The 13,023-nt window shown below is 44.3% G+C and overlaps 1 protein-coding gene across 1 annotated transcript in view; it reads right to left on the bottom strand.

Moving 5' to 3' along the window:
- LOC146197270 (pescadillo homolog) overlaps positions 1-13,023 on the bottom strand; it is a 35,569-nt gene that overhangs the window by 1,786 nt on the left and 20,760 nt on the right. Inside the window, exons 12-14 of the mRNA XM_084599063.1 lie at positions 9,781-9,959; positions 5,619-5,702; positions 1,134-1,522 (exon numbers count right to left, since the gene is read on the bottom strand). Coding sequence (XP_084455189.1) covers positions 1,134-1,522; positions 5,619-5,702; positions 9,781-9,959 — 652 coding nt within the window. The remainder of the gene's footprint in view (positions 1-1,133; positions 1,523-5,618; positions 5,703-9,780; positions 9,960-13,023) is intronic.

The raw sequence follows: 13,023 nt of genomic DNA, 5'->3' as shown, positions 1-13,023 counted from the left end.
GTATCGTCATCCCCATGGCCGATTCTGTGTCCATGGAAGATGGCGGCGACCAAACTGACGGACGCCGCGATAGCTCACGAGATGAAACGGCAGATTCATTGGGATTTTTGGCAGGGTTTCAAAGTTGGAAGCCTCGTGACAAAATACAGACATTCGCACTCTACGATTTTAACGATTATCAAGGTTGGGGATGTCCTTCAGTTCATCCAGTCGCTAATCGGTTTCGTGCACGCAAAAGGGACTGCTCACAGCAATTGTCAAGATTCAGGGCTGCTCAAGCAAGCGCGAATTTCCGACTTCTTTAAGTATGGTTAAGTTATTTTATGACTATTGATGTATACTGCAATAAAGTGTTTAGTGCTCTTTACGGTGAGTAGCGTTGTTCAACCCGATTTACTCATCGTAGGAAGGCAAGCCTATATGCATGAGAAAATACGTGGGTGTGCCTTTTTTTTTTTTTTTTCATCTTTTTTGGCCGTCCAGATATATATCGATAATTGGTTACAACAATTGAATTTTTGGGTTTTCTCAATATTGTTATAAGTGGACTGCACTGTATGTGCCACAAAGGGAGGCACGTGCTTAAGGAGACACTGACAATAACGCTCATCTTAAGCTCGTTACATCCACTCTTGTAAGAGTGTCCGTGATCCCTGTATAGAAATGAACAGCAGCACTGCCTAGGCTCAGGGCCAAAACCCATTTTGACGTCACTGCAGCTTGCTCGCAAGGGTAGCTAGTGGTGGTGATACTGCATTTTTCCTCTTCCTTGTAAAAGTTCCCTCCAATTTGGATAGACTCCTTGCCATAGGAACGCTGTAATTTATTGATACAGGCCAACTTCAATCTGTCCTTAATGCCCCTTTCAGAAAGATGTGACCCCAAGGAAACGCACTTTAAAACCATGAAAATGAGTGTTGGAGCTGAGCGAAGGGAGGCCGATAAAATTTGCACTTAAGAACGGTAAGCTGACAGTATGACAATGCAGGAGTCCACAATTCTCTTTTAACGGCATCTGCCAATTTTTTATGAAATTTAAAAATAGCAAGTGCGGGCTGGCCTTAGAAGGCCATCCATAACTCTCTTCCTTACACAGCTGTCCCAGATGCAATGAGCAATAATTAGCCGCTTACCTCCCGAGCCCGCCGCTTCTGTCCAAAGACAATCTTGTCGTAGAGACGCTTGTGCTTCTTGGGTATCATGAGGACAGCCAGGCGCTTCTCTTCACTCTTGATCCTTTGTGCCACCTTTTCAGGATCTTCCCGGACCACCGTGCCTGTCTGAACACCAATGTCGGGTTTCTTTTTTGTAACAGCAGCAGGCTCATCCGGCTCAGCAGTTTCCAGTTTTCTTTTCTTGGTTGAATCAGACCCTGACCGCCTGCTCCTCTTCTTTGCACTCTCTTCATCATCTTCACTTTGCTCCTCATCGTCTTCACTCTGCTCATCATCTTCACTCTGTTCTTCATCGATTTCGCTGCCCTCACCTTCAGATTCCTCTTCTTCTTCGTCTTCAACCGATCCTGAGAAGAAAGAGAATGGACATGATGTACACACACACACATATGATGTAACGCACAGATATGCTGCTTGAATATAAATATAGAACTGGAGTAAAAGAAATGCTCAACAATATGAATGTGATGAGCACCTAGAGTATGGCATTACAGCATTAGTGCCAATGCCTGACAAATTAGAGACCTGTGTGAAGGAGAAATCAATGGAACACTGCAAAATATTAACATACTTTATGGCTGTTCCTCTGAAGAATCCCTAATGGTTAGAAACACGATGAATATACAAATGTTCTCCATTAGGATCTTCTGACAAACCATGCATGCATCAGGACACTATGTACCTCGCACACGAATAGTTAACTGCATGAACAGAAAGTGGCCTGGTGTTGCCTATCCTCGAGTCTTTTGGACATCTGGCATACTACACGCGACATTCAGGATGGCATTTTCGTTGCTCATAACTGTGTGTCGCACCGAGATGTTGCACGAGCCTTTGACTTTTTGACACTATTGTCTGCTGCTGGCATTAGAAATGTTGCTCTACCATTTCATGACACTACTGCTAGGCACCATGCAAACAGCGCCCTTCAGTGCTTCCAGAAACCAGTTTTTGTTGATGTTAAAACCACGGTACATTTTTGCTGCAAGCAGACAGTAGATTTGAAAAAATAATTATTTGATACTGATTATGTGATCAGTGTTTCACTCAGGCTCTGCAAGCACACTGAAGAAATTTTAAAATGTTTAAACGATATTTGTTCTAGGTCGATACGGCCCCTTCAAGAGAAATGAAACGTGCGCAGCCTATATACTGCAGAAACCTGCATATAACAAGAGGCTTGTTTTACAACTTTTAGCGCGGCGAACTTCCACCTCATATAATATTGTTACGTAATGTCAAAAAAAGAACAAATACAGATTTGAAAGGTTCGCAGCAATATGTTGTAATATGTCGCTCCACATAATCTTCTGCTGAAATCTGTACTTTTGGTTTGGTTATCATTTAACGGCATCATCATCACTATCTAAGGAAGTACTATCTACGTTCGAACCCGTATATATCGAACTCTGATAACTCGAATTTTGGTTATATTGAAATCATGAAATATCCCCTTAAAAATTCTATTTAAAAGTATAGGAAAGCTGCGTCGTATATCGAACTGCAATTTCAACGGTCGTTCAATATATCTAACTCCGCACCATGCACTGGAAGGAGCGTCTTCACCAAAGACGATCCCATCACATTCGGCTTTATGCTGCGTGACGATTTCAAGCCACGCACGGAATGAGAGAGAACCTTTCGGCGACGGCAGGTCTAGAGTAGCGCAATGCCCTTTCCCCGCGCGCATCTGCGGTGATCCTTTGCGGCACGCCAGCACATGACGTTTGCAAGCCTGTGCGTGAAGGAACGAGACGGAACCGGTTTGGCAAAGGCCGATACGAAGCAGATGCAGCCAATGCAAGCCGTGGCATTCGGGAGAAGGGAAACAACGCGATAGAGTGAAGCTCAAGGGTGTACCCATTCTTCTGCCCTTCCTCTCTCTTTCCTGGTCTTCGTTCGCAGTAGGACACAGTACGCACAATCTGACAAGCAAGCTCAGCTACACTTCTAAGGCACTGTAGCTCAGCTGTGGCAGATAGGACGTCGGATACTTTCTCCAGTGTGTGTTGTGAACCCTCTGTGCACGGCATCTTGTGTCATTGGCCGCGGAAGCCATAATGGCTTCTGCAAATGTTAAAAAGCAGCAGACTATTTTTTTTCTTCTTTTTTTTTCGATAGTCTTCCATTTTTGTCATCATGCTGAATGTGCGGTGTAGCGTAAGCTATGGCGGTTGCAGACGTTAAGAAGTGGCATTTTTTTTTTTCGAGAGTCGTCCATCATTGCACCTAGAATCAGCGAAAGCACGTGGTCAGCTGCAATCATGACACCAGCTTTTAGCGGTTTTCGCTTCAAACGGCATGTGCAGTTATCAAATTTTCCAATGATTTTGTGACAGTGTACTCCGCCCGCCCCAAGCGCAGCGTGATAAATCGAACTAGGCTTGTGCAATCAAGCCATCACGGGCACTCTGCAACAAACACGGTATCATTTTTCACGATAGCAAACGGCGTCTCAAGCTGATTTCTGTATACCGAATTATCGATATATCAAACTATTTAGCGATCCCCTTCGAGTTCGATATATTTGGGTTCGACTGTATGTCAAGCGTTGATGGTTTCAATTTTGATGGCATTTTACCACGCCGACTTTGCAATGTCAATGCTACTGGAAACAAAACAATCGCACCTTGCAAGATGTCAGGACTGTGAAAGCAGTTTATACTTGGTTGCTTTTAAAATGAAAGTGGTTGTAGCTGCCAAAAGCACTGTTAGGAGTCTGCAGTTACTGCAGCCGATCGCTGAAACAGGCCTTTCCAGCTATGCTGCATAGTCGAGTTGTGGGTGATTGGGAGCGGGTGTTTAATGTGGGATATCGGAATATGCTCAACGGCGCCAAAGATGAGCATCTATGGCGGCGAAACCTCTCTAGCAATACCACGGGGTGTGCTATACACTCCACAAATGTCCATGGAGGCAATGAGTCAAGAGCGAAATGGAGTGCAAATAAACATTTTCAGTGAGCCTTCCTCACTTGCATCATACACAGATGAAAATGTATCCCCAAATTATGCTCACATCATACGAAAGTCTCAATTACAGGCATATTTTTATGCTAAATTTTTCTGCCTTTCACTGCCTATTTTCATTACAGTTCAACAGTCTATCGTCACTGCTGAAACTATGCCTTGAAAAGCACTCTAAATACCTGGCTTGCCAATGAGTTTGTTTCCTTTGGTCATAAAATGAGTGCTTCTCAAGCTTTATGTAAAACCTGCATTTCAAAGTGCTTCAGACCTGCACAGTGATTTGTCACTTTTTAAGCAAGCATTTTTTACACCATCGAAACCAAATCAATAACTTCATAAAACAGCAAAGGAAGGTGCCAGCGGTTATAGTTTGTGCCAAAGGCAATGCTACTGCAGTCACATGGTCCCGATACAGGATGCCTAGACATAATGTGTGGTTCTTTCCCAAAAGACAAGGTTTTAATAGTCCAGCTCTGCTTGAACACACACAGTTATGACGAAATGCTTGATTCCCCATCAGCAAACCACATATACCAAGTATGATAATCCAAAATGAAATCAGCCAACCTTGCTACGCTGCATGCAGTTACAATAAAATTTTCTTGATATCCCCAATCAGCAAGCCTTATTAAGGTAATGCAATTATTTTAGTGAATGGGGCCTTCAACGATGTCGCGTTAAAATATCACAGCTTGTAAATCCAGTGCCTTACTGCGTTGTGGCAAAAAATTCTCAAAACAAACCAGTGTGCTATCATTAAAATGTTATAACCTCTAAAGCAACATTTCTCGGTTAATCAAGCCAGAACGCATAAAATATACCAATATTTTTGCAAGACAAACTACAGCAGTCAGAGGTAGTAAACATGGCAGTGGCAAGCACACATACAAAAAAAAAGAAAGCTTGTGCTAGTGCCATCTGTCTTAGCCTGGGCCCACACGTCACTTGCCATCATTCATTTTAGTGTCATTTTCGTCGATTAATTCAACATGCTTCAACAAGAGTGCACATACCAGAGGCTCTCTACCTTTGGCCAGTTGATAATTTAATGAGTACCAGCTTTAAAAATGAATGCGAAGAAACTACAATGCATTTGAATCCATTAACCTTGTCTTTTATTCAGACCAGCTGAAGCATCAACTCGCTAAATGCTGCACCCCCCCCCCATGCACGCACGCATGTATGCACACACACAAATTTCAGTTCACCGAAAACTGGCAGGATACTTACAGCATAGTAAAGCAAACAAACAATCAGCTGCGAAAATGTCTTAATCTCCTCTTGAACACTGCCCGTAGTTCTATGCCCTCACGGAAAGATCGCTTGCACCATGTTATAGTCCTCAAAACTTATGATGGTAGAAAAAATTTACTGAAAATTGATTAATGAAGTTTACATTTAAGAAATCTGGCCTGGTGAGGTGCCCAATTATTTCTTTAGGAAAGAGGTGGTGACAAGGAAGCAAGATATTAACCTGGAATGTCTTCCTCTGGTGCACCATCATCATCAGCAGTGCCTTCCTCTTCTGTGCTTTCTCCTTCGCTGACTGCTGGCAATTCTGTTCACATGGCAAAATAATACAAGGTATGTCAGCAATAGATTCAAATCCTGTGAGATACACAAAAAAAGTTGACCACGATTTGGCAACTGGACACCAAGACCTCTGATTTTAGCAATTTGGCCAATGTCCTTCCTCATTCAGGCCATTTCTCCCAGAAGAAGCCTAGCGAAAGCAGCCACTGCACCAGTAGGTAGTATACACTAAATCACCCCTGACGTGGAAGTTCTGTTTTGAGAGTGTCTTGCCTACACACATGACAATTCAGGAATTGTTCTGTTCAGCAGCACTGACTTGGGCAAGAGTTGTCGCCTAAAAAAGCAAAGTGAAATTTAATAGACACTGGAAGCATAACTGCGTTTTAACTAAAAACCCACCTTTCGACAAAACTTAAGAAAAAAAAACATTCTCAATAAAAATTGATTATCTGGCTCTTTTTGACCATACTATACAGACGCTTGTCCTACAGCAAAGGCACACTTGTCCACAAGGAAATTGCATTCAAACACCTTCCTCATGCAAATCAATTCAAACTCGACTACCTTAACAAAACTGGTAGTTCGCCGCAATATTGAAATGAATGGTAGTGTGGCGTTGCCTGCAGGATCCACGAAGAAGAAACGCCATTGAAGCGCACATTTTCTTAAGAAGTCGGTTGGTGTTCTTTTTTTTTTTCCTTGCTTACAAAATCTCCGTTTTTAGTGACAGTGGTCCCCTTTGTGATCAGAAAGCAGTGACCTATAGATAGAGGCCTACCGTTATTGCCCTCGTCCTCCATTTAACACTTCACAAGTGAGCTGACTTGGTGAATCTGCAGCCGGTGGTGTAGCGTGGCAATGCCATTTGCAAGGCACCGTTTCACAAGTCACCTCTGTGCTGTCTATTGCTGCGAAGCAGGACAAATGCCAGCCGTTTTGCATGATTTTTCTTCAGCATGCGAATTCTGGCATGCCGCCATTGGTGACAAGTTCTGCTTTCAGGATGCCACCAGGGTGAAATTCTAGCTAATCATAACCACATCACTCTCTCCGTTCAAGCTGCCATGGCTGTTCCATACAGGTTCAAACATTTTTTTTTTTGGTGCCAGTAGGAACAGTACTGAATGTTTCCATCAGCGACATTCAAGTGTTCCAAATACTTTTTCCAGCACCCCGTAAGATTCATATTATCGAGTTTTCACCGTAGTTGCCATTGTGAGAAAAATACCACTTGAGTGGTCCCACACAGACACACTCGTGGTTTGTTGATGACTGCATAGCATGTGTGAAGTAGGGGAGGGACGCAACGCGTTTATGTTACAATGTCTATTATAAGTGAGACTGTTAATCAAAACTAAACGAAAACCTGTCCTTCGTAATGAATAAGGTCAATAACCCGATGAGACTCTTAAAGGGCAACTCCGGCGATTTTTCGATGCTCACAAATATCAATGAAATTTGCATCCAAATTTCTTCTAAATATCCAGATTATGAATGCCAAAAAGCACAGTTGAGGACGCAGCAGTTTTACCACAAAGTAATTTTAAAGATAGCGCCTTGGGACTTGCGAATCGCACTGTCAAACAGAAAATTTTTATGGCTAACACTGTGCTTGATGACGTCACAGTCGTGAAGGGGTATCGAGCAGACGACGGCGATAAGATAATGCAGCGGCACTACTGGGCGCAGCTAGTTTGACGTGGGGCATTCTTATCCTGATGTGCACGATCTTGAGCGTGCTCCTGGCACAGGGCAAAGGTACAACGGCGCTAGTCGGAAACAGCCTGACAAGCCACAGACAGGCCAACTGCTTGCTTGCAAACAGCATAGATTGTGGAATCACCGTCACATACTTTCAGCTCACACTTTATGCACTCCTTGGGAGCAATGGATGGTAGGTAGTGTTGCGTTATTAGATGCACAAATTATTCAATTAAAAAAAACACAGTGATTTACACCAGATTTTCCAAGGACAAGGAGCTTCACGACAAATTGAATCCTACGATCCAGTGCCCCCTCAGAATCTGAAAACGTATGTGCGCTCAGAAAATTTCACGCGGGACTGCTACCAAAACAGGATGCTTCTGATGCAAAAGTTTGGCATCATGAATACCACGCGATGGTTGAAATCAAATGCTGCGTCGACGCTCTTTCCACACACAACACAAGCTAAACTGCCTACTCTAGCACTCCATCAGAGCTGGCATGGCAGATCAATTAGGAGCCACCAAGGAAGCATGCTAAAATCTGTTTGGCTTTTAAATAACATGCGCTTGGATAAAGGAATGTGGAAAAATAATCCTAAACTGAGGATCGTTGATTTAGATTCTGGTGACAACTGCAATATAAGTAAATTCTTGTTCGCAGCCCTAAGCTGCCAATGTGGCTCAGCTCATCCGGTCTCACACTCTAGCCCCACTAAGGCATTGCTGAAATTACATATTTCTTTTACTGCGACACAATTGGGTTGACAGTACTATAAGGCTGTTCCACGAAATAAATGATTTACTATAGCATGCACTGGTCAATTTCAAGCTGCCATCAGCTGCAGCTTAGATCTGAAAGTTTAAGCCTAGCGACGACTAGGGCATAGCGCATGGCGAAGAGGGCCGTTGTCAGCTGCTCTTGCGGGCAGCACCGCTGCAGTAAGCTCGCTGCATACGGTGTGGCAAGCACTGCGAATTTGTTATCTACTTTAATAATGCAGCTGGGGTTGGTTTTCGATGTACCGCAACCTATATTACCCCGAGAAAATGATCCTGCGCAGCCAGGGCGGGGCTGTATGCTGCGCCATTGCGCACATACTCGACAAAGGTTGTATCCATTGGACGGCAACACTAGACAATGCCTAAATGATGTACAGCTCTTGTAACTTGCTTTCGTGTATAATGTGTACGTTGTGGAAAATGTCCAGTCTGCACACTTAAATTTGCACCTGGGCTCGAATGCACACGTTCAGTACCCTTCTGTAAACAACGGCGAAAAACCGCCTCCTTAACTTCGTAATGGATAGTCGTGATTAACAGATTGGTTACAAGGCATGCAAGACAAATATAAATTTGAAAGCTGCTCTCATTCACAGCGCAATCATTTCAGCAATGCACTGAAGATGCATTAAAATTTAATTGTGTTTGCTCCAATTTTTATCCTTAGCAATTGCCATTATGCAAAAGGAATTAGTTTTGGTTATGAAGTAGCACGTAGAAAAAGTGACATTAAATTGAACAAATGTGTGGTAGGAATGACATCAAATTTTCCATGCTGCAGAGGTATTGCTGCTCTCACTCGCAGCGAGGTAGATTTTGGGGCGGTATCGAGGTAAGAATGGGAATTTAGACTAGCAGAAATGATTGGTCGCCCTCATACATGCCAGCCATTTTTGCATCAGGGTGTGTGAGTGCACAAATGGCTTCAAACAATTCTAGGGAATTCATGCTTCACACGGCAGTAATTTAGACGCAATTAAAATCACTCGCTCATTCTGCTCTCATTGGTCATGCATGCAGAGTACTGGTTATGTTTTACTTTTTTTCATTGCAAGTGAATGACGAGTCCTGGCTGTCATTGCTCAATGGCATCGAGGATGACTTACCAATATCAAATAGTATGTTCCACATGGTGCCGTACGTGACAGCGTTTGACATTCTCACACTTCGACACGGCAGTGGGTGCATGTGGCTCGGCTGCACGCCAGTGTCGTCATCATGTGACGTCACGCAAAGCACTGCTTTCAGGGCCCCGTGTGAGAGTTTCAATTTCGATTCAAGTGTTTTTGCTTATCTAAAATTATTGCTTGTTTGTTGTAAAAAAAATGAAATTGCATACTGTGATGACCAAGCCTTCAGCAGTATAAATAAACCATAAATTCAGTACAGGCGGAAAATCACCAGAGTTGCCCTTTAAAAAGAGAGGTCTCCTTAGTGGGAGGGATAGGATGGCCAACAATATATGCAAAAAGAAAATGCTTCTCTCTCCCCATCATTCATCACTGCCTTGTCTCCTGTATACTGAGGCTCAACTGTACCATGTCACAGCAGCACACACAAACAATGAGATCCCCTGGCAAATTTCAACATAAACGGTACCACAAAAAAACAAACCTTCGCCCCGCTGTGCCTTCAACATGGCCAGCCTTTCGGGAGGAATGTAGTCTCCCTCCTTTTCTTCTACAAATGGTGACAGGTGTGGGGGCAGCACCTCCCCCACAAAATAGTCCTGCTCTGGGAGCAGCTTGCGGTAGTTGACGCAGTCATACACCCACTGCGGCTGCACGTAGTACCTGCACAGCATCAACACAGGTCAGAAAAGGCTCGAGGAAGACCACATGAAACCGACATGCACATAACGTATTTGCTCAATTCTAATGTGCACCTTTCTCTCCAAAAACAAATTTAAAAATGTGATGCGTGTTACTCAATAAAAACTCCAGCAACACAGTGCTGTCATCGGCACCACAAAACAGCAGCTTGATATCTTTTGTACATGCCTACCTAGTTTAATGCTGTCATTGACACCAATAGGCCTTACAAGCATCTTAAGCAGTTAGCAAGGCTACGACATGGACTCTAGCCAACATGGGAGCGCTGGTAGCAGAGGCGCGCTGAGTTCTCTAGAGCACTGGGTTGAAAAAACAAGGAAAAAGAAAATTGGGCCACTCCACATGCATTTTGCATTGCTGACTCATCCTGCATTTCCCAAGCATGATTATCGGAAGCAAACGGATATAAATTTTGTCAACCAGTCAACTTGGAAATGCTTTAAAAGGCCAAATAATGCTCCATTTCCAGAAACAAGAAGCAACAAGACAAAGCACACCTTCAATGCACAATCCTGTCTACCACAGTAAAAACTGTCTCTATAAAGTGTGCAACTTCAAGCGTCATGAACAACACTATAGATATAAAGCTCAGCGCTAATGAGAGCAACAAACAGGTTTAAAAAGTGACGATGGGCAAAGAGAAATGAGGCAGTGGTGCCATTTACGACATCACAATGGTTGCAATAAAGCTTAGCTGCTCCAAGTTGGAAGATTTATTTTTACAGTGAAACATGAAAGATTGGTTCATGTTAAAAAGAAGTTAGTCATCCACTTTATTGTCATTCCAGCTGTGAGGGTTTACAATTCAGGCCACGCAAATGCGGTAGTATGTTCCCAAGAAAAGTGGCACAAAAGAAATGGCTTTCTAGTGAATTTATGAAGCTGGTGGCAAGACAAATGTATAAGGTTACAAAAGCCAAAGCTTCACCGCTTCTCAAATCAGGATCAAACTTTTAATCATCTCTAATCGACTTAGAAGCAGTAACGAAACACAGATTTCGATCTCTTGATACCAGACGCATTGTCCACATCATCTAAATTCCAAAATATTGAATGATCAATAGAAAGGTCATAAAGTTAGTCCTTTTTGTTCCATGAAACAAGCAATGCCTGAACCAAAGTTTCTCACTAAAATGTCAACTGGCATAACAATTTTTCTGAAAGGGCGATGCTACAGGCACAGAATGGCCGTGCAGCTGCTTCTAGTCTACATGCACAAATTGCGCATGCATGCGAAAATATGCTATGTGCACAAACTTGTTTGCTTCACTGGCCTGCACGCCAGCTGGTGTCATTCGCTGCGAAGTGCTTTCGCCCTAAAATCACCGTACAAAAGTTTTGCGCAGTCGTCATCCTTAAGAAGCCTCGACATGCATTTTCGTGACTTTTGCTAGTTTTCTCGCTCTTCAGTGTTTTGTTTACGTAGCGCGCTACCCGTATTTACTTGTAAGTACAGTCCAGCCCACTTATAACAAACTTGATCGTCACGCGGCTTTTTTTCTTTGAATGCAAAGTTCGTAGTAAGTGGACCGCCTATAATACGGGCAAAAAGAGCAAGCGAGACGAAAGTTAACTTTATTTTTGAAAAACGTCCGTGATGCATGTCTGCTCCTTCAAAGCTGATAGCATCACTGCCGTTTCTAATTTTTCCAGCGCGGTAATATGTTCATCGCCAAGGCCTCTGCTGCACACGAGTTCCTTAAGCGACGCGATGTAACCGATCGCAGTTGAAGCGTTCACAGTAACCGGCGGTAGAGCAGCATCCTCGTCATTGTCCTCGTCGGTCAGGAAGGGCTCGCACTTCACGCACAATAGCTTCGTCAGTGCATGGCTCCGCAATGTCGGCGTCGTCATCAGCAGAAACGAAATCGTCCCAGGCAACGTCAGGTCTGGCTAGCTGCGTGTCAACGACGCGTTGCCACAAGTCCTCGTGCGACTGGCCTTCTGGTGGGTGATCTATGGCGTCCTCGATGCCTGGGCCCATAAAACCTGCCTTGCGGAAGCAATTTGCTATGCACTCCGCGGTGAGTTCGATCCACGCCGCTTTCAACATCTCCACAGCGGCAAGCAAGCTGATGCGAACTGGCATGGCAGCATCAATTGCGATCAACAAGCGTTGGATGACGCGCCGCCGGTAGCACACCTTGAACGCATGAATGATGCCCATATCCAGCGGCTGAATTTTGCAGGTTGCATTGGGAAGCAAGAAGAGCACTGTCACCACACTCAAGGAAGGCTGCACATGGTGCGCGCACAGTTATCCAGCACGAGCAGGACCTTCCTGTTTTTTCGTGCCATGTCGCGGTTGAACTCGACAAGCCACTCGGCAAATAAGTCAAGACTCATCCAGGCTTTTGTACTGTTCCTGTAGCGTACGGGCACGTAGCTTCCAAAGCATCGCGGCTTACGTGACTTGCCAATGACAAAAGGCAGCCGCCTGTCACTGCCGTCCATATTGACATACAGAAGAACGGTTATGCGCAATTTGCTGTTCTTCCCTCCTGCGCACTTGTCGCCTTTCAAGGCATGCGTTTTGATGACAACATCTGATAAAACAACGCAGTCTCGTTGGCATTGTAAACGTCCCGTGGAGCATAACTCGTGATTGTTGAGAGGTTGTCGGAAAGCCACGCATCGACGTCCTCGTTGTTCACAGACGTGGCCTCGCCGACGACCGCCTTGAAAACAATTCCGTGGCGAGCCTTAAACCGGTGGAGCCATCCATTGCCTGGGCTGAAATCGGGAAAGTCCAAAAGGAAGGCGAAGTCTTAAGCCTTGGAGAGCATCAGCGGTTCACTGATCGGAACGTTGCGAGACCAGGCATCAGCGAACCACTTCAGCAGTGCGTCCTCAACGTCCGCGTAGGTCGCCTTCCAAAGGCGCTTTCTAGTCGTCGGGTCGGCATTCACGGTAGCACCAAGAATCTTTTCCTTGCCCTTAGTAATGGCTGAAATGGTCGATTTTGACAGTCCGTACTTCTTGACCAGTTCGCAGTTTTTTGCACCTTGAGCAAGTTCATTAACAA

The sequence above is a fragment of the Amblyomma maculatum genome, chromosome 3 (assembly GCF_055883805.1).
Source record: "Amblyomma maculatum isolate TAMU_Amacu chromosome 3, ASM5588380v1, whole genome shotgun sequence".
In the NCBI taxonomy this organism is placed as follows: domain Eukaryota; kingdom Metazoa; phylum Arthropoda; class Arachnida; order Ixodida; family Ixodidae; genus Amblyomma; species Amblyomma maculatum.
This window is presented reverse-complemented; position numbering and strand designations above follow the sequence as displayed.